General features: G+C 36.9%; 1 protein-coding gene across 6 annotated transcripts in view; it reads right to left on the bottom strand.

Annotated features, from left to right (window-relative positions):
- SMC5 (structural maintenance of chromosomes 5) overlaps positions 1–23,017 on the bottom strand; it is a 74,896-nt gene that overhangs the window by 24,534 nt on the left and 27,345 nt on the right. For all 6 annotated transcript variants that reach the window (XR_012159078.1, XM_073345165.1, XM_073345164.1 and 3 more), the window contains 9 exons: positions 15,291–15,362; positions 13,884–14,139; positions 12,046–12,200; positions 10,415–10,528; positions 9,312–9,406; positions 8,948–9,080; positions 5,695–5,868; positions 5,370–5,539; positions 2,296–2,419 (listed from right to left, as the gene is read on the bottom strand). Coding sequence is in view for 5 of the 6 variants with exons in the window: in XM_073345165.1 (XP_073201266.1) it covers positions 2,296–2,419; positions 5,370–5,539; positions 5,695–5,868; positions 8,948–9,080; positions 9,312–9,406; positions 10,415–10,528; positions 12,046–12,200; positions 13,884–14,139; positions 15,291–15,362 (1,293 nt within the window). In the remaining variant the exon portion in view is untranslated. The remainder of the gene's footprint in view (positions 1–2,295; positions 2,420–5,369; positions 5,540–5,694; positions 5,869–8,947; positions 9,081–9,311; positions 9,407–10,414; positions 10,529–12,045; positions 12,201–13,883; positions 14,140–15,290; positions 15,363–23,017) is intronic.

Below are 23,017 nucleotides of genomic sequence, written 5' to 3' on the forward strand. Positions count from 1 at the left end.
AATTTTTAAAGGTTACAGCTATTTAAGGGGAAAACAAGAGCTAAAGTTCTGCAACAAAAAGAGGGAAAAACCAATTACTTACTGTGTCACACTTTGGGGTTCACCCAGGTCAGCAAGGAGTTCACACTCACCACCTGCTTTGCAACTCTGGTTGCCTAGAATACTATGCTGCGGTAGCTCACAGCCCTGACACCAACAGCCAGCATACAAGCATGCAGGCTTTCACTATTCAGTTACTCTTTTCAGGAGGACCTCAACAACCCTTCCAGCACCAAGTTCTCCCCCCAAAACTTCTTTCTGCAGTATCTAGTCCTTCTCACTTGAACACTCACTACTCCTTTAAAGAGACAGTACATAGCAGTAGCCTGTTAATTTGGCTCAGAATTTTACTGTTCATTTGAAACACGGTACTGAGATGGTTGTGTAGCCTAAACTGTTGTATAATCCATATACATTTCTGTGACCCGTAATTAACAACTATCATTCTTCCAGGTTTCAGAGTAGCAGCTGTGTTAGTCTGTATTTGCAAAAAGAAAAGGAGTACTTGTGGTACTCTAAAGTGCCACAAGTACTCCTTTTCTTTTTATTCTTCCATGCAGCTGGGCAATCAAACACCCTCCAATCTGTATTGCTAAGGAATAGAAAGTATATTAGAAAGCCAGTTTGCTATGGGGTAGTGGGAGGAGAAGAATAAAATACTCTTCCACACAGGGTGTTCACTGGTCTATAACTGTACATGCCACTTTAGTTGTGCTGTGTATGAGAAGCAGAGGAACGCTAACTGCACCCAAGAAGCATGTATGTTGACTGATAAACACAGTCATCCTAGAGTGCGATGCTGTTCTTATAAATTGATATTTTAAAATTTTAATTTAGAAAAATTTTTATGAAAATAATACTGCTTTTGAAAAAGTATTTGCTTAATAACAGCATATTACCTATACAAAATTACTTTTTAAAAGTAATTTGCGAACCCTGGGGGCCCACCGTGCCTTAAAATTGGTTATCTTCTGCAATTCTCTGTGGTTTTCGAAGCTGCTTCAGCCAGATGACCCTACATGATCCGTGAAAGACTCCAACCTCTGCCATTCAGGGCTTACCAATATACTCCAAAACAACTCATCTGTTTGACATGGTAAGCAGAAGCTTCTTTTAACGCTGGTTACTCAGTGCAATAGAACCAGCATTATTTCACAGGCAACACCCAAAAAAAGAATTAGAGGGGTAGCTGTGTTAGTCTGTATCCACAAAAACACTCACCCCCAAAGGTGGTAGGAAACAACTGAAGGCTTTCACAGGAGACCATTTAGCATAAGCAGTCCCCCAAAAAGTCCTGGGAATTGAAGAAGATGATTAAGGAGCAGGAAGAATATCTACTTTGATTATTAAAACTTAAGGATTTTATTTTATGGTTCTCTACCTTTCCCAAACAAGTGGCCATTACCATTTATACAACAACAAAGGTGTTCACAGTATTTTAAAATATGTATGACTGATTCATTATTCCAAGGAGTTTAAAATTATTGAAGGGCTACAGACAAATTGAAAACGAGTCCATTCTTTAAAAACCTGAGTTCAAAGTAATTTCAGCTACTGCACCTGACCCCTTCTTGATTTTTGTGATTTTACAATTGCAGTTTACAGTTTGTAAAGAAGGGCGGGGTAGTCTCAGGTGCTGTGTGAAAAACCCACCTGAAGTAGACAAATTAACTATGCAGAGGAAACACAAATGAAACATGCACAAGTGCTGTCAAAAAGACAAAATAAACAAACTAGAAAAAAAATACTGAAAAGATTCTTTTTTAATTATCATAAACTAGGGTATTTTTTGTAGGACCAAGAAAATATGTTCATATAGAAGTAACGGTAAGAAAGAGATCTAAGGAAAATAAAATTAATTTAAAAATGTATATGGTAATAGAAGAAATTTGGTGAAAAGGTTATATACTGCACATATGTTTGCTAGGCAATTTCATGGGCTGGAAGCCTCTTAAGCCAGCAAGATGGCAGCTTTTATCCAAGTCAGTTTATAATATTTAAAGTACACATGTAGTAAACTCTGCATGCCAACAACAGAAAGTGGAAAGAGTTTATATGGGCTATGTTCAAACCGAAGCACATCTTCATGTAGCAGAAGTAAACTTAGCTCTTTTAAAAATAAAAACCTACATTTCAAAACACCTCCCACTATTAAGGCAGGCTCTACTCCCTCCCCCTTTTTTATTTTTATTTTTTAACTATACTAGGCCCCTCACAACAAGGAAAAATGTGTATAAAGCTAAGAAGGAGCCATACCTTTATGAGTTGCATTAATTCTGTAACAAGCTTTGCTTTTTGGATATTAATTTCTTTGATCCTGGCATTTGTTTGTTGAGACTCCTCTTCTAGATTGATGGCATCTTGCTCCATCTGTTTCAAACTATGAAAGAAAACAATTTATTATTAATACTGATTAAATCATGCTGAGATACCTAGGTTCTTAATCCTAAAGGGTCCATCATAAATGAATACATTGAAAATTAGAAGAGGTCCAACTGCCCTTACTAAATAAAGAAAAAGGGGAAATCTATTTTTCTGCCTCTTGACTTCCTGCTCCTCCCATCCTAAAGGATTCTGTAAAAAAATTCAGCAGAAAATGTTATCTGTAAAAGGGATCTCATTCTTAATTATAAAAAGAAAAGCAGTACTTGTGGCACCTTAGAGACTAACCAATTTATTTGAGCATAAGCTTTCGTGAGCTACAGCTCACTTCATTGGATGCATACTGTGGAAAGTGTAGAAGATCTTTTTATACACACAAAGCTATTACCAGCAGGAGAGTGGGGTGGGGAGAGGTATTTTTTCATGCTTTGTGTGTATAAAAAGATCTTCTACACTTTCCACAGTATGCATCCGATGAAGTGAGCTGTAGCTCGCGAAAGCTTATGCTCAAATAAATTGGTTAGTCTCTAAGGTGCCACAAGTACTCCTTTTCTTTTTGCGAATACAGACTAACACGGCTGTTACTCTGAAACCACTCTTAATTATGGTTCTAAAACAAATCTTACATTCTTCCTCCATTTCCTTTTTCTATTGTCTGTAAGCAGACTAAATGCAGGTCAGCTTTCCAAAAAAGGTGATAATGTTGCTCTATGGATTAGAACACCATTTCAAACCCAAAACTGAATTTATCCTATTCCAGAACTTAGATTCTTCTACATGATAACTATACAGCTATCAGATACTGTAATAAAGAGCCTTTTGACTGTTGAGGTTGAGAGTATGTATCACTAAGGGTATGTTTGCACTACAGACGCTACAGCCACACAACTATGGTGCTGCAGATGTGCTGCCGGAGCATGGTAGTGTAGACGCTTCCTACATTGACAGAAGGGGTTTTTCTGTCGATGTAGGTAATCCACCTCTCTGAGAGGCGGTAGCTAGATTGATGTAAGAATTCTTCTGTCAACCTAGCTGTGTCTACAGTGGGGGTTAGGTCAACCTAACTATATCACACAGGGCTGCAAAAACTTTCACAGGCCTGAGTGATGAAGCTAGGTTGACCTAAGTTTTAAGTGTAGACTAGGCTTAATTTTAGAGTAAAGAATATGACAAGGATGTTGTAAGTATCCCCAAACCAAGCATTTTCAACCCAAGAAATTCAGAATTACGATTACACCTGTAAGAAATCTGAACACGTTAAGGCAAGTAATGCACAATTAAGACACTCAAACAACCCTAACTCTACCCTGTAATGATATCATTCAATGAGGATATAATTACAATTAAGGCGTTTTAAAAGTGTGTGTTCCCAACAAGATGAAACCAATTTTCCCCCCGTTCATTGCATCATTTTAAGTAAGAGTTAAGGCTGTTTTCTTTAATTTCTGTTCTATGTATTAATTTATGAAAAACAGCTACTTATCTTCTATTATTGCTCTCACTGCAGAGGAGAGTTTGGAAATTTTGGCCTATGTTTTTAAGCCTTGTTTCCCAAAGTTAGGCTCTTAAATAACAGTGGCTTGATTTTCAGAGATGCTGAATATCTGCAGCTCCCACTGAATTCAGAAAATTTGGCCACTTTTTCGGGAGTCCAGGTTTCAAAATTTTGGTCAAATATTTTAAGAGTGGTTATACATTAGCACAAAACTTCAAAAATTATTTGCCTCCTCTTTTTATTGAGGAAAAATATTTTCTCCACTATATAATAAACCTTAAGAAAAAGAATGACAGTTTTCTGGTACTGAAGTAGTGCAACATACAACTGATTAGGAGATCTGAATTAAAGAGAAACTTCAGAATTTTGTCTTCACTGGACTAATAGAGATTAATGGACAGGATTAGTTTCTGGGAGGAAGGTTTAATATGCTATAACCCATTCTGACTGGACAACAAAGCAGAACTGAATCTGAATTTAGAAACCGCTGTCTGTACTTTATCCTCTAATGATGTCCTAAGAAAATGAAGCAACATTGTAACACTAAGATGCAAGGACGCTACATAACCACATTTAGGTCAGTCCATTTATCTTTGTGGCACTTGCTATAATGTACTTTATTTCCCATCTCATCAGCAAAAAAATAATATAATGATGTTTCATGCGAGTACTAAGAGAATATTTGAAGATGAACCCTTTTAAGGTTGAGGCTTCAGTTTGTTTTTTCAAGTGTTTATGAAACAAAGATCAGGTAACATCTTTGCTGATCATGTAAAATTGTGTGATCATCTTGTAACAGACCAAAACACCCATGGGAAACTAGATTAAGGGTTTGTCTATACACAAAGGTTGTACTGCTTTAACTATATTGGTAGTTAAAGTGTATAACCAACTAGTGCAGATGCATGTATACCAGTATAAAAGGTGCTTATATCGGTATCCTTATTCCTATAAGGGAAAAATAAATAAAAACTATTAGAGAACAAAGGTACCTTTAACCTGGCATAACATCCAGTATAATTTTTTTTTTTTAAAATCATCCCCCTCCTCATTTGTATCAGAAAGAGTTTCACCGGTATACAAAACTGTGTAGATCAGGCTTAAGAGAATAAATATATTCTCACTGGTGACCTCAATCACAGATGAACCTATATTTCACAAGTGAAAGGTAGGAGAATCAAGCCTCTGCATCACCTATACCACCCCATTTCTGAAGCCCAGCTGCCAACCAGTTCTTAAGAATAAATTATATCTTGTCAGAATCAATGGGCTAGAGGTAGCCAAGACACATTTTAGAGATTGCTTGTTATTTCCATTTTGTTACTGAAATAGCCCTAGTCACCGATATACAAAATCATAACTGATGTTAATACTTCAGACTTATTTCTGCATCTTAATGTCGTCTCAGTAAGAGAAAATATTTGCAATCAAACAGGCTCATCAGAAGTCGTACCTATCGTGTTTCATACTAATTTTTGATTCCAGTTGTTTCCTTTTGTTTTTTCTCTCCAAATGCTCCTTCTTTTGCTGTCTCAGCTCATTATCTTTGCGTTCCAGATACTTCTGCCTCTCATATAACGTATGCAATTGAGAATCCCGTAACTGGAAACGTCTATTAATATCCTATAGTAAATAGTGGCACAAAAAATCTTTAATATTCTCATTACAATCATACCAGATTCAGGCCAAATAATAGTTTTATTGAACAAAAAATTGGCAGTATTTCAATCTACGTAATTTAGAATTTTTTTTCTAAACACTAAAATAAAACAACCTACCTTTAGTTGGTTTTCCAACTGCCTTCTTTCATCTGCATCTACTGTGACAGTGAGAAACTGCGCTGGTCTCAGGGATGTGTTACTAGAAATAGTTTGGTTTGTATAAGCAGACACTTTCACTGAATATCTTTCTTCTGCTGTGTAGATTTGCTTAAATTTGGTTTCTTGTATGACCTAAACATGAAAACCAAAGCCATTTGACAAAAATCTTATGTAAGGCTCACCTGTTCTGAACAAGGAAGATTATTTTCAGGCTAGAAAATAAAAAACTAACTATGATTTGGAGTGGGAATACTAAAATTAGTCAAGTTTCTGGTTTATGAACATGCCATTGCATAAAGGAGATTAAACAAGTTTGTTGCATCATTGAATTTGAAGTTTTTGCCGACTGAATTAAAATAGCAATTAAAAAAAACCATATCACACTCATTCTGTGTTATCATACACAGTAAAACAACTGCTGTGCTTCTGTGACGAGTGAATGACTCCTGTATAGACACAAAATTATATAGGTAGTTCTTTCAGATTTTTGGAGAAGAAAGATGCTATGTAAATGTCTATTATGGTGTTCTAAAGAGTTGGCGTTTAAGGTGAATCCCAAAGCAAAACTGAGACTTAGATTAAGAACAGACACCTGAAAGGAGGTGTGGAATTTATCATTTATCATTATTCTTTTAAAATCTCATACCTTCCCTGATATCTCGTACTTCATGATTCACTGAAGACGCTCAAGGTGGAGACATCAGAAATAAGGGAAGCCTCAATACAACCCATGGTACTGCAATATTCAGAAGGATTATGTGACATCCTCAATCAACCATGATGAATCAAGAAGTTTCCAGAATGGAAAATAATTTGAAAATTATTTATTAAAAATCTCTGTACAGAATTCTCCCCACAACCTGGATACTGTGAAGTTACTGAGTACTGAAATCTGTGCTTAACTAAGTCTTCATTTTGCTTTGCAGTTCACCTTAAGGTTGAGAGGGCAATTCCATTCTAACTATTTTTTCTCCTTCAGTCTATGAGTAAAGCTTCCCATGCTTGGGCTGAGCCCCAAAATTAATTTATTTGCAATGTTTCAGCAAAATTGATTTAAATATTAGAGTTATTATGAGAGCATGAGGAATACCACACATTTCACTGAAAAAAAAAACCCCCAAAAAAAAACAAAAAAAAAAAAACCCACACAGTTGTGGTGCCCAAATAACTCAAAACAGCCAATATAAAATACACATAACACCTCACATAACTGTGGTCCACACAGCAGAGGAAAGAAAAATCAGGAGAAGTTTAAGTGAAGGAAAAGATTTCAAATTATTAATGTTTGAAATTTCATGTTTGTGCAACCACAGTAGAAAAGTTATTAGCTCCTGTTCTGGGCTACAGAAAGTATCATTTAGGATTTCAAACGGTATCAAATATTAGGTAAGTGCTGCAAGAGGAGCTTTTGTTTCAGAATAAATAGCCTATCATATGATCAGTAGGCAAATTGGAACTGGTGGGATTCTCTCACCTGCCACCCTGAGTAATGAATTGGGAGTGTGATTAGTTCCCTGTCGAGGGCATGGGGGGACCCACTTAATACTTGAAAGCATTCCCTTCACAGATATTTTAAAACTGCTGTTCTACCCCAGACACATCATGAACACACTGGGTTGGTGAACTGGGGGCTCCTCTTCATCTGTGCTCATAAGATGAGTTGCCAGAAAAGGAGAAAAAAGTTTTTTGGACTTCTTTCACCTTCCAGTAAGTGCAAGCAGCCTGCTGTCTTCCCTTCCCATTGCCTGTGGTGATGGGGGAGAGATCAAATAACCTTGCCCGAAAGAGGATATGTGGAGAAGTGTCATTTCTCACATGGGAAGCATGATTCCCATCAGAGTTGAGGAGCAGCTGCCAGCTCTCCTCAGTTAATGCACCCAAGACACATTTTGGACATAGGCATGAACTCCAGCAAATCTTGATCACATAACAAGTGACTCCTCTTTCCTCCCCATCAAAAGAATAGGCTTCAAGACCAGTAGATAGGTCCTTCAAAATAGGGAGATGAAGAGGAATTTCTTATCTTCTGCCATCTCATCTACCCTGCTGTTCTCTCCCTACCATATGAGGATGGAGAGAGAGACAGAGAGAGATAACCCCTCTCCCACAAAGAAGGGGCAAGCTTCCCTGCTTGTAGACCTTATTCCTTGAATGAGCATTAATTTTCCCTTTCTCCCTATTGAGGGCAACAGGCTCCCTTAGAAAATGTGAATTTCCAACCATACCCCAGAAGAAAAAGCAATTTTTCACATTGGGATCCCATTCTCTGTGCAAGGTGAAAAGCAACTGTTCACCACAAACAGAACTACTGGTCCTGAAAGGCGTATTTCTTATTACAGTTACAAGTGCAAATCTTGAATGCATAATTCAGCACTGACTGAGGTATGGGGTGAGGAGAGCGAGCGAGCACGCACACAGGCTTCCCAGGAAGGTGACTCTTTCTGTAAGCCCATTTAAAACAAGTCTAAATTTTCTGACAGGTTTCAGAGTAGCAGCCGTGTTAGTCTGTATCCACAAAAAGAAAAGGAGGACTTGTGGCACTTTCGTCAGCTACAGCTCACTTCATCAGATGCTCACGAAAGCTTATGCTCAAATAAGTTTGTTAGTCTCTAGGGTGCCACAAGTCCTCCTGTTCTTTTTTCTAAATTTTCTGTATTTCCTTTATCAAAACAAATAATACAGTGAGGAGGTTACAATACTATATTAGATACAAGACATTTCAAGCAGAAAGTACCTTTCAATTACTGCTCTCAATAGTTCACTGTTTTAAGTAGGGGTCATGAGATTTCCTAGCTCCAAAATGAAAACATTTATTTTAAAATTTGGAAAGCTAGTAACTGTTTGTAAGTTATTTTACTTTAAAAGTACCCAGAAACTCTCAGGCCTGACCCCCCAAAAAGCTTACTTGGTTACTATAAAACAGATTAATAGTTTTGACTTTTTACCATAATAAACCTCTGAGTTTTAGAGATTTGATTAGTGCATTACTAGGGTAAGATGAACATTTAACTTCCTGTGAAGCACTGCAACCAATAGTTTGCTCCAATGTGTTAAAATCTACTCATAATGTAAGCTACTATTCTTGGTTTTCTATTTGTACCCAAAATAACACCCATTACAACAACTTTTTTCATGTCGACTTTGCAGCAACTTTCCTAAATATGGTCTTAAGAAAATCATAGTCCTACTCATGTTATTTAGCACCTCTCACCCTTTCAATCATGCTTCTGGTCTTCTCAGTTCCCACAGGGACATCATGAACACGATACTGGGAACAAAGGTAACTCATCACAGGATGAGGAGCATCAAATAACTCTCGTAAATAAGAGAAAACACCATATTGGCTAAGGAAGAGAAAAGGTGAAAATCACAAATAGATCTTTAACCATTTTTGTTTATGACAAGTTAACACAAATATTCAGAAAGAAAAAAAAACATTAGATCTTAAGGTAAGAGTTTGATTTGCCAAAAAAAAAAAAAAAAAAAGAGCATCATGCACAGCTACATCATTTTGCACTGAGACCAAAACATTCAATGTTGACAATAGTTTTAAGGTTAAGTATTTTATTGCTTACTGCAACTCTTCAACTGATCTTGAAGGTCTATTTTCAGCACATGACTCAGCGGGTGCACATACAGTATTAACTTTTAATTTCTGATGGTCACGCACCTAAATGTTACACCAAACAAGATAGTAAGTTAAAATGATACTAATGTATGAAAAAGATGTATTTCATAGAAGCAAACATTTCCTTTAAATTGATTTAATCTCCCAACCATGCATTTGAAATTATTCTGATTCCCACATGATAACCAAAGCTATTTACATCCATTAAGGCTTTTTCCTTTTCTCTACATTCAGTTAGCAGAAAACTGTGGTCAGTTAGCCGGTAAACGAAGAGAAGAAAGAAGTCCTCCCTATGTTTTTTCCCCCATTAATGATCAATCTCCTTAGCAATGTTTCCTTGGTGATCTTCAAAATCCTGAACAGAAATGAGTTACTGTAGAAAGAAGATCCTTTCTGCATCAGCATCTGGTAAATATGTAATATAGATGTGAACTAACCCCTCCAGATGTTTAACTGATCTTTTTACCAATTCCTTAAATATATACATTTTCAATTTCAATTTACTAGACAAGCTGAAATATCCAGTAAAAAAGGAGTCTCAAGACAAACATGAAAGGAACACAAACCACTAAAACATATGCAAGTATCCACAAAAGCCCACAACTGTGGTGCCCCAACCAGCTGAGTTCTCCATATACTACCTAACTACCACCATGCAGAAAATGGTGAAAATACATTTTTCAGAAAATACATTAGTCAAATCAGCAGCAGTCACTGACAGTCAAATGCAGAGCCCACTGTCCCACCCAAATAGCTGAGCCAGGTATGAGTCAGATGCACAGGGATGCAAGAGCAAAAAATCCTCCTCTCTGGATTTTGAAAAATCTTGCTCTTATTTAAATTATGCAAGAGAAAAATCAGGTGGGAGTCTGTATATCTGTGGTCTCAGTACAGTTTACAAAAAAATTGATCTTACCTAGCAAATGTATTATTACATAGTGCATAAATTACTTAGTGATCATAATAAGTAGGCTCTAAACTGGAGGGTTCCTGCATCAATATTATTTATTTTAAGCTACATTTTTACATGTTATATGACTGAGTACTTGCCTCCCGAAGAAATATTTCCATGTCTTCTTGACTTTCAAAAACAAAGGCCCTCATATCATTTGCTGAAATGTGATTTTCAACATATTTAGCATGTCTATTGTCTTTCATGTTTATCTGCTCAGATAAAAAGACAAAGGAGGATCATGAAAAGAGTGATGTAATATAATTATAAAAATAAAACACATTAAAAACAATAAATAACTTAAGACAGGTAATATCCAAGCCAATAGTTAGTAAAACAACGGCAATACTTTGCCCTAAGGAAAGGTGGAAATATCAGAAAACTCCAGATTCATCTTTAGGATATTCACATGCAGTTCTCATTGATTTCACTAGTAGCCAGTGAGCCCATCCAAACATAAATATAGAAACCCAAGGCCCTGTGAGGAGACAGAGGATTTGGAATTACTAGAAATTAATCTGGTTTTCTCAAAAGAATTCTCAGACAAAACAAATCCATTGTTTAAGATGAAGGAAGGTTTTTGTACCCTGATAAAATATGGTAACACTAGGAACATATCAATACACTAAAATTATATTAGCTGTAAAAGGATCAAGATATGTTTGAGAAAATGAACACACACGACTATACAACTCTATTTAATAGAGTGGCAGTTGACCAGAGTTGGATTGATTCCACCAGAATTTCAGAACAGGTGAGCCAGTTTTAATTCATCTAAAAGTTTCAGATGTTCCTAAAACCCTCAAAGAAACAGGGTTATATTGTACAGTACAGATTAGGGAAAAAAGATTCAGATGTTCATGGACATTGTGAAGATTAACTAGCCTTGAAGGAGAAAGGTAACGGCCCTTAGATCAAGATATGTTTTTGATTAACTTGACCTGACAATGCTATATCCAGCAGGACCGAATGATCTGGAAAGGGCAAAAATAATATTTGATTCTGATAATACAAAACCATTTCTGGCATTTCCAAAACCAGCATGAAGCAGCAAGTTTAGAAGGATTAGTTAAACTTAGTTACTGACTCCTGAGTACCTTAAACTATATAAAATGAACATTACTGACAACTACTGGTAATAATAGGAAAGTATGGCCAAGAAACAAACCAGGACTGAGCACAGACTGAACGCCTCTATGCCTGCCACTAGATGTGGAAAAGAAGTAACTGAAGCAGGTGAGGGAGCAAAAGTCCTCTTACAACTTCTGCTCTGAATATTCAGAACTATGAGAAGGCTCGCATGTAATCCCAACCACCACTTTCTTAGAAGATTCCCAAATTTCAGAGGAATACAAGAGGGATGCATCTCACTAGTTGGAATGTGTAGAGGCCACCTTGAAGTAGGGCAGTTCCATTGGAAACCTATATGTTGGATGGCTGAAAGCACTCTGTGTTCATCCATGTAACAACATACCGAAGGTACAAAGGAGTCTAGTAAAACTTTCACATTTGTCACATTACTTGAATGAGATAAATTACACATCTTAACCAGCTGTAGACACTGATTTACATGTACTCCAGTTTGCTAACTCATTGTAAAACAGTAGATAAGGTAGGGAGCCTCCAGATTTTAGGTTTATAATAGAAATAACAACCAATCTAGAATTTAATTTTTTTAAGACACACTATTAGCCACTAATTAGTATTGTACTCAAGCGAATTTTCTTACTGCAAGCATCATGGGTTCACAGACACTTCTTTTAAATCGGTCTTTGTTCTCCCTTAGCCACAGAAGAGCATTGTATGTGTCTCGATATCTCCCTCTGAGCTTATCTTCCTTCAGATTCATCATATTGTTAAACTGTACAATGCGATCAGTTACTCCTGTAATTTTGTTTAAGAAAGTTATATTAAATCATGCCTACACATCACAACTAAAGATTTCTAATATTTAATAACTATAGTGCTACAGTATTATGGTTAGGAAAGACCGTTCCTTATTTTCATACATTTATTAACAGTATCCCATCTATTCTAAAGGATGTACTCCATTAAAATTTTAAATCCAAGAACTATGTGAAATAAACAGAAATGTTAATCTCTGTTTTGAAGTACAATGTCCAGGTATAAATATTAATATTCAAACTAATTTTTGCAATGGGCCTATTCTAGGTGCAGAGATATTCAAGTCAACAATTGCCAAATAATATAGCCAAAAATTCTGGACTGCCACTATCTTTAAAAAAAACCAAAAAAAAACCCCAAAACCTTCTCCACCACTACTCGAAAAAGGGAGGAGGAAATTTTATACTTGTGGGGCATTGGGGGATAAGAAATTTCTATTTCAGAGTATTTTTCTATTTGTTATTTATTTGGTGACAACAGAAGAATGTTGCTGTAATGCAAGAATGGTGCGGGAGGGTTCTTGCCACCCAAGAGAAAGGGAGAACTCATTCTCCCTCTGAAGACACACCAAAGTAGCATTCTTCATGTCATCCCCTTTTGGGAGGGACCTTGAAGTTCCCACATGATACTAAGAAAAAAATACTACAAAATCTTTCGGGAACAGAATGTTTCCAATCTACATTACTCCAACAGTGGGGAAGGAGAATAGTCTTGTACTTAAGACACTGGACTGGGATTCAGGAGACAGGGTTCAATTTCCTGTTTTTCTATATCTCACTAAGCAGGACAATCAGTCTCTCTGTGCCTCATTTCTCCATTGGGGTATTTATGGATTTATCCTTGCAGTACATGGGAGGTGTTCAGATACTACAGTGTTGGGGCCATACAGACAAAAAAAATGTGTGGAAGCAAGTTAATCAAAAAGAGCTCTAAAAAGATAAATTTTAATTCTAGCTCTCAAGTTACATCAAGACAGAACTAACACAAAAGGCCAGGCTGATATAAAAAAGTGCAGTGTAATTCATTAAGGATAAAAAAGACTGGTCTCCAAGTTCATCTAACAAAGGCAGAAGGAGAAACAGTCACTAAGATAGTGCCATTCTACACATAGCATCTTGGCACCATGCCACATTTAATTCTTCTAGTTTAAATGAATACCATCAATTTAAAAAAATGACCATTTCTGTCTGAAGTTTTTTTTACTTAAAGTTACAAGTAACATCTAAAAATTACTGTAATAAAGAAAAACCCTTCTGTATTTTGTTTACTTTATGCATTTGACAAGACTGTTTCAGCATTTCTCCTATACAGTCTATCAGTTTTCCTTTTGTTTGTATGGGGTTTTCACAAAGTAAGAGAAAAAATAATTTAAATAGAAAAATTCAATTGGAAAAACATACGAACTGGCAGCATCTGTGAGGAGCCGGTTTACTGAAACTACATGCAATCATTTTTTGAAAGACTAGTTTTCAAGTTGATGGTATCCCCATAACAACAAGCTATCCCTGTCACTTTTACAGGCCTTGAAAGGATGAAAGCAATACAGAGATGTACAAAAATACAGTTACTGAGGTTTGAAGCAATTTAATCTCAGTTAAGTCACTTAAACACAAAAGAATTGCATGTAGTAACCATAGTAGGGAAAGAATCAAGCAATCTCACTTTTCTTTTCCCTCTCTAGGTTCTCTCTCTCTCTTCGCAGATCACTCATTTCACCATCAATATTTGCCTTTTCTTCTTGCAACTGTCTCAGCTCATTGTTAATAGAATCAATTTGTGGTTGAAGATTCTCAGAGTTTCCTGTACTGTTGAGCTCATTCTGCCAGTCCTCTATCATCTTACGAGCGTTGTGTATTCTCTTCTGTCGATCCATTTCTTCATCTCTTTTCATTCTCAAAACTTGCTGAATTTCTTCAATCTAAGAGAAATGCAAATATTTTCCCAGAATGGCATTTACAAATGAAATTTTTGCATATACAACAAAAGGCAGACAATTACAAAAGACTGTTGTAACAGATATTGAAATGTTGATGTAGTCAAGCAGGTTTAAAAATATAAGATCTCATCCTTGCTCAGAAACCCACCGAACAACTCAAATTGATGCCTTTTTGTAAAATGACTAGAATCTGTGCCAGAATTTTAAAGAATGAATGTGTTACAATCCCAATCTTTAAACACATTATTACAGATTCTTAGATATATGTTTATCTAAAATTATAGTAAAAGTTGCATGCTACTGGATAGTTTGAGAATTAGTACAGGATTGAATAAGTTCAACGTAACAAAAAGGACTATGCAAGTTGAACTCTCCCCCTTATGTTTAATTTTCATATTTATTGACTGAGTGCTTAGCTATGGAGCCTTAATGTGGCATTAACAGTTTTTTGCATTTAATTTTTTATAAATTGTGTACATATAGAAGCCCTCTGATTAGCTAACACAAGCAACTATTCTGTTTCTTCATCTGGTTAGACTTAAGGCACCAAGGTACAGTGGATAAGAGTAAGAGAGCACTAGAAAACATTCTAATGTAGCAAAAGTATTCAACAATAGCAAAAACTTGTAATATCATATTGTATACAAAAAGTAAATTCCTTATAAAAGAACATTACATCTAACTGGAGAAGACAGTTGTTCCATGATAGTGCTCTGTTCTACTGATAAACTTCATTTTCCTCGAGGATAGCAACTTTAAGGAACTCAGCAAGTCTGAGTGCAGAGGGTGCTGGGAGATACAGTGATTCATTGCATCTCCTGGGTACATTGTTCCTGTTGCCTCCAAATTTGCCTCTATACACTTTGGAGCGGGCTGTACCAACCAGCCGTGGGTCCCCGGAGGAGTGGAGGTTGCAGACAGCTTGCAATACTACATTTCATCTCCAGTTCAACTTTCCATCATGAGCAGCTGAAATATGGGTGTCACTGATGGAATCCAAACAGTGACTCAGCCACGACAATTCCACAATATTTCCCTGAACACTTCATGTGATGCATTTAGTATTACATCAGTGCTCCACAGCACCAACAAACAAGCATAAAAAAACCCCACACACATTAAGGTTCTCTTACTTGTTTGTCTTTCTTCTCCACTGCATCTTGTTTTTGTTTACATCTTTGAGAAGTGTCTTTGATTTCAGCAGCCTGAATACAATGACATTAAATGAAAAAAGCAAGAAATTAGCCATAATTATTTTGTATATAACTATTTTTTAAAATGATAGCAAATATGCAAAAATCAGACTTTGGAAGGACATTCAGTTTGGAGCATCAAATATTCACCTATCATAGAATTTATTTTTGACAAAAGCTGCACATTCATCAGAAGAAAATTGTTTCTAGACACCAACAGCTGTTTTATTTCATTGTAATTAGTCTAGCGATGTTTACTACATTTATATTGTCTATAATTTGTACAGAACTTATAATTACAAGTGGTTTAGGAGCTACAGTGTAAAATCATCAGCTATAGAGCTGCGCATTTGGATTTACTTGCCAATAAAGAAAGGCTCAACATAATTCTGAAATTAAAATCACAATGCTCTTTAAGGATTGTAAATAAAAGAATTACGTTTAGAGTTTTATATTTTAAAAGGTAGCCTCCTTCTCCAAAACAACTTTCCCAAGGAAGATCTAAATGACTTAGTGCTCAACTGTGACTTTACAACAATTCCAGAGTAAGTGGCAGTGTATTGTTGCATTGTCTCAAGAGCAACCCAGGAGAGAGTCTGGGACTCGAGACATAAGTCTCTCTCCCAGGTCCTCTGCAGCTCAAGGAAGAGATTAAACTGTACTGCATCTATATCCTGCACATCTGTGCAAGCTGACATGCTTGAGAGAGAGATGGGGTGTTGAGCCAATGTCCCTCCCCCTCCTCCACTTGATTCTCTCTCCTTCCATCCACCTGTGAAAAGAAAGGGTGTGTGGCATGGCAGCTCTGTAACCTGTTCCCTGACTGAGATGCTATCTGTCATGTGGGTAACTAGTGAGGGGCCATAAGGAGGCAACTTGCATCCTCTTAAACCCCTCCAGTGCCAGGCTAGCCAGGCCACATTTTGGCTTAGTAAATCTTTCTTTTTCAAGAGGCATTTAAAAGGGACCCCACCAATCTGAGATTTAGTGAGGGTTTTTAAAAAAAAATATATTAAAGTAATTTCAGGTACTGTATCTGAATATCTGAGTCCTTCTGGCAAATTTTGTTATTTTAAATCACATTTTCCTACTTATTAATTTAAAAAAAAAGTGTCCAACACTCCCCTCCAACTGTATTCAAGACCCATGCAGGCAAGAGAGGGAAGTGATTGACTATACAGGGGAAACAGTGAAAATGACTACACTCAAAGAGCATAAACTCCATTGATCTCAATGAGCGTCTTGAATTCAATGAGTCTTTCCAGTGACTTCAAGGCTTTGGATCAGACTCAAAGTACTTTCAAACTCACAGAGTAAACAGGGAAAAAAAAACCTAGAAAAATATCTCCTCTACTTTTTAACAGTCAGTAATGGCACTTAGTAAATGACAATAATCTTAGGAGTTACTTGCACAACAGTTGCTAAAAAGTTTTCGGATGCAACAGTGGATTTTTTTTATATTATGGTGCCCCTTTAAAAGAGCGTGTTAAGTAAAACAACTACAGAAAGATATATTTTGCATACCTGAACTTGTGAATTAATAACAGCACCACTGTCTACTGTAAGTATATTGCACTGACACATAAGGATTCATCTGTAATCCCTACCTCCCTGAGCCACCAGAGCTGGGGGGGGGAGGGGAGGGGGGAAAAAAATCACACTGGCGTGTAGGGGAAGTGATGAAAAACTCCTGTGGCAACTGTTTGGTGAAACTCAAACCAATACAAAGAGGGAAGAACAATTCAGCATTCTTTTGCCAGAAGGAAGACCTGACAAATTCAGGATGGTAGTGAGCATCAGCATACTGGGATCAGAAAGAACCTGGAGGGTCGGCAATGGATCCAGAATTTAGAAAAATCGGGAAACACAATCAGAAGGTGTGTCCAGTTTTGAAAGGAGGAGGGAATCAGGACGGAGAGAAGTACCTAAGGTATTGTATTTTTGGTTGTAGTTAGGGAAAGATGCACAAAAAGTAGGAGGAGAATGAGATGGGTTGTGTCTTGTTTTAATGCATTTTATATATGGTCACACAAAACAAGTTTCTCACCCCTCTGTGATCTACTGGACTCTAAATTCTGACAGAGGTATCAAAAAACATTAAGGATAATTCATCAATATTTTACAGACAAGCGCAATTTCACTAAAGAACCAGAGGAATACAATATCTGCTTGCTATTATCATGAATGAACTGAAAGTACTGTATGGCTGCATATGGATGGAGTTTAAAAATACTGTATTGGAGGCACAGAGCCAAATCACAACAGGGAGATACACTTCTACTTGGCTCCCTCAGCAAGTGGTATCTAGCAAACTTAGAGTTAAATCTTACCAATAACTTATTTATTTTTAAGACAATATTTAATACTTCAGCCAATCCTACAATGCCAAAGATTACGAAGAAAGCCAGCTATTAAGATTTCATGTGAAATTGCCCACTGCTGAGATGAAGGATCTACCATCTTACTGTGAAGCAATTACTGTTTCTGCTCCCACTGAAAAGCAGACTAAATCAAAGAAAACCTGCCAAAATGTAATGCCTGTTTCCAAAACGTGTGTGTGGCAATAGCCATTATGGATGGGGAAAATGGATTCCATCAACTTCAGAATAGTGCAACTGGAAACCGTACAGACAACAGTACTGAAATTAGACCCTTCAGTGCAGAAGCCACAAAAAGATAAATGACCAGAAAAATGACTTTTGGGGCTAAATTTTTAAACAGATCTCTCTACCTGGCTGTCACATGGAAATATTAAAAACCTATGGCCCTCAACTCATTACGAACAGGACAGATAGCATGTCAGTCAGGGAACAGGTTACCGTCCTGCCATGCCACACCCTCTTTCTTCTCACAGGTGGATGGAGAGAGAATGGAGAGGAGGTAGGGGAGGGACATTGGCGCCACACCCCATCTCACTCTCAGGCTTGCAGCTTGCATAGATGTGCAGGATATAGATGCAGTACAGTACAGGGAGTACTACAGATGATAGAATCTTTATTGAAAAACCATAGTCCACTGCAATAAGAGAAATACCAAAGAACCCCAACCTATCAACTACAAAAGCTACTATTTTTAAAGCAGGGATAAGGACAGAATCTTATGTGGAGTTAGATATGCAAGAAAGTGTCTTAAAAAGTCATATTGTGTTTTTCCCTAGACCTAAATCCCGGTATTCAGACAAAGAGAAGATTATTAGTACTAATTTAAGACCCCAACCCTGCAGCTGACTGTACACATGTGGACCAAAGCACCTACACACAGTCATTTGCAGAATCAGAGCTTATTACAATATTGAAAATATTGACGCTGTAATCTTCTTTCTCCCCACCCCAAAAAAAACCTCAGGTAGGCATTCTAGAGAGAAATCTCTCTCTTCGGAAACAGTCAGCTGCAAGACTTTAAAAAAAAAAAATCCAAAACCCGCAACATTTTAAATGTCAGCACAGGGACACTTGATATCAACTGGAAAATTAATTCTAACTAGATTATGACAGGTTTCAGAGTAACAGCCGTGTTAGTCTGTATTCGCAAAAAGAAAAGGAGTACTTGTGGCACCTTAGAGACTAACCAATTTATTTGAGCATGAGCTTTCGTGAGCTACAGCTCACTTCATCGGATGCATACCGTGGAAACTGCAGACTTTATATACACACAGAGAATATGAAACAATACCTCCTCTAAGGTGCCACAAGTACTCCTTTTCTTTTTAGATTATGACAGACATTGTTAAATCATATGTACATTTGATTTACATTCATATTTAATATATGTGAATAACCAACTTTTTTTATCTGCCTTTCATTTTTTATGACTGAGAAGAAATATATTTTTGTATGAAACTGAAAATTGTTTTTTAAAATAGGGCCAAACAGCCTCCTCCTGTGTAAACCCCTTTGAAGCTCCCCAAGGAAGGGAAGACTCAGCAAGGTTCCCCTCAGGGAATTTTCCCAAACTGTTCAAGGGGGAAAGCCTTCTCCTAACTTGAAAAATGAACAGGATTTTATTCCTTCAGATCCTGCGATTCCACCTAAGGTACAGGGTCATCCCATGCATAGACCATCTGCTTTCATTCCAGCTCTCCAGTCCCTGATCCTTCCCCTAACTTCACCTTCCTTATCACCCCCTTAGAATGGGGTTCTTAGCCAGAGAAGAACCACAGAAAAGTTCATGTAATATCAGATGCATTAATTTTCCTACAGATTTGCTTTCAGACTTGCCTCCTTCCAACCAGTGATGCCCAATACTACAGAGAGCTTTTTGCAAGCCTGGGTGGAGCAGTGGGGACACACACATGGGCATGCACATCGAGATCTCAGGGAAACAGTCAGGCTTGTAGATGTTTAATTCTGATGTCTGGCACAAATGGCCTGAAGAAAATCCTATTACACAACTGGTCATAACATGCCCAAAACTGAAACAGAACTTTAAAGTTGGACTGCTTCCACCCATTGCCAAACTGAGGATAAATGGAAGATCACACAGTTCTTGGGGGGTATGGATTTATTATTGCTTTCCATAACAAAAAAAGTGTCAATCTTTTTATTCCAATTATGAAACAATGTTTTCTACATGTAGATTGTTCATCTGAAGTTTGTAATTAAAAGGAAATTCAAAAAAGTTAGATACGCTATACTGATATAGTGAAGTGTTTTTAATCTTTAAGAATGTGTGCAGTTTCTCTGACTTATTTTAGGAGATGACAGCCATGTGAAGTAGCCTGTGTTAGCATGTACTATTAAACTGGTTGATTCTTTAACATAAAGCAAAAAAGAATGTGAGCACAGTCTTCCCATGATCGTACAACCACTTTAGTTGCTGCCCCCACATCTTTTGCTATTGATGCCAGTGAACATTCTCTGGCAACAAATCAAGGAGCACGCGCCGTTTTCACATGCCAAGAAAAGGCAGGGTGGGGGTAGAGAAGAAATCAATTACCAATCCCCAAAAGAGAACTACTGACACAAACAATGAGTAAAACAATATCAGTAGCTCTATGGCAATACTTACTCACAAAATACTAATCCTGCAACGATGTTATGATAATGAGAATTTAATTTGATTATCAGGAATTATTCAATTTATGTGGTCCTCATTAATGTAATATATAACCCCTCCACACACACACACTTTTCCTCACAACATAGCAATAAAATAGGAAAACATTAATACCACCTCCCCCTTACAAATGGAGCACTGAAACAGAGATAATGAGAGTAAATTCCTGGCACCATTAAAGTCAATGGAATCTTTACCATTGACTTTCGTGGAACCAGGATTTCATCCTAAGTGACTTGCCCAAGATCATACAGAAAGCAGAAGGCACAATCAGGCACACAACTCATATTTCCTAGGTTCCAATCCGTTGCCTTAACCACCAAAACATCCTTTCTTCCCCAGAATAGAACAGTGCACCTCAATCTTGAAAAGCACTGTCATCAAAACAAGTCTTAGACACACCAAATAATATCAGCACAAAATCTTGTTTTAAGGCAATATTACATCACAACACATTAACTGTAAATTAAATCAATCCAACCATAACAGAATTCTAAATTAAAATCAACTGTAAAACAATGTTAGAATATCACAGTGAATATTCTATTACTCTCCCATTTGGAATAAATGATTTATTTCCTCTACCACTTCCTTGCTTTTTTGCTGGTAGGAACACAGACGGAGTACTGCTGAACTACAGGCACAATTTAGACCTATCTAATTTACACACACAGGCCCTGATCCCACAATGGAACTACTCACTCGCATAAAGACAAAAGAAGGTTTATAGGATCAGGGATTTGTTAATCTGACTTCAGAAAACAGACGTACTAATTCAAGTATGTTGCTGTCACCTGGTTTGACCCTTTTCCATCACTTTTATCATTTCTATCACCTCCTCAGCTTTGGCTCCCACTTTTACATAGCACATAACCCATAATGAAGAATTTCTTTTCTGTACAAGTTAAAACAAAGATGCTTAATATGTTTTCCTGTGTTTTTCATACAGAGCATAACTTTTTCATTAATATAGCCCTATATTTCTAAGAATTATGGCAACGGTGATTCAGAGCAGAATTCCTTCCTGCTTTTAGAAATCAGTAAAACATTAATTAAAAATGAGAAAATGATTAAAACTTAGCAGGATAATACCAAGCTGTGCAAATGCAGCTTTGCATTTAACAAGCATGGAGGACTGTACAGCATTATGAAAATTTAACAGCTGGAAGCCTGAGATTAATTCCCTCTAAGGGGAAACATACTTTTACAATAAAACTGAAAATAGTGCAATTTGTTTAAAAAAAAAAAAGTTAAGACATTTTGAACCACAATAGCAAAAAAAAAAAAAAAAAATCAACCTCCTCCCTCGCAAAACACCACCACCACCACACAAAAACTTTGAGCAGTATTGTGGAGCATGAAATCAAAACATGCTTGCATTTATTTACTTGTAATGGACTAGTTTAGCAAAAACGTTTTAGCTGTCTTTGAAGTAATTTAACAGTAGACTCAGTCTAACAGAAAATGGTTGCATGCACTTATCTGCTAAAAACAAGATAAAAAGAGAGTATACACCCAGAATCACATCGGTAATACCTCATCAAATTTTGGCATAAACCTTTGCTACTGAAAAGTGACACTGCACAGTGCAATCCATTTCATCTGCCAGAGCAGAACAAATAATGATCTGAGCCAGGTACTGCTCTCATTGAAATCATAGAATCATAGAATCATAGAATATCAGGGTTGGAAGGGACCCCAGAAGGTCATCTAGTCCAACCCCCTGCTCAAAGCAGGACCAATTCCCAGTTAAATCATCCCAGCCAGGGCTTTGTCAAGCCTGACCTTAAAAATCAATGGTCAAACTTACATTATCTTTAGTGAAAGCAAAACTGAGTCCTAACTGATAAAACATTAAACAATATTATTTATACAATCTCCAATTTCAAATGATATAAAAGGTTCCTGATTAAAATGCAGTGTTAAATTCCATGTTAATATAAATTATCATCCACTAACTGAATACTACTGAGTTTCTTTTTAAGAAAGCATATGATGAAAGAGTACAGCTAATTAAACTTCGTTACAAATAATAGTTACTAAAAACTTAGGTCCCAATTCTGCAAGTTCCCCCATGTGGGCAGTCATCTTCAGTTGTGTGTTCGTTCAGGCAGGAGTGATAAGATCGTTGTTCAACCTGATGCTGATTTTCTTCAAATGTATTTATCAGCAATCAAATAATTTGGACAAATATTTTTCATTTTCTCAGTTATTGATTAACAGTTTGATTTGCCTATTTGTTATTCATAGACTCAGACCGTAAGGCCAGAAGGGACCACCATGATCATCTATTCTGACCTTGTGCACATTGCAGACCACTGAACCTCACCCACCCACTCCAGTAATAGATCTATAAACCTCTGGTTGAGTTACTGATGTCCTCAAATAATGATTTAATTTAAAGACTTCAAGTTACAGAAAATCCACAATTTAATCTAGTTTAAACCAGCAAGTGACCCGTGCCCCAATGTGCAGAAGAAGGTAAAAAAAAAAAAAGCCCAGGGTCTCTGCCATTCTGACCTGGAGAAAAATTCCTTTGTGACCCCAAATATGGTGATCAGTTGGACCCTGAGCATGTCAACAAGACCCACCAGCCAGACACTTGGGAAAGA

This window comes from Lepidochelys kempii, chromosome 5, assembly GCF_965140265.1.
Source record: "Lepidochelys kempii isolate rLepKem1 chromosome 5, rLepKem1.hap2, whole genome shotgun sequence".
In the NCBI taxonomy this organism is placed as follows: domain Eukaryota; kingdom Metazoa; phylum Chordata; order Testudines; family Cheloniidae; genus Lepidochelys; species Lepidochelys kempii.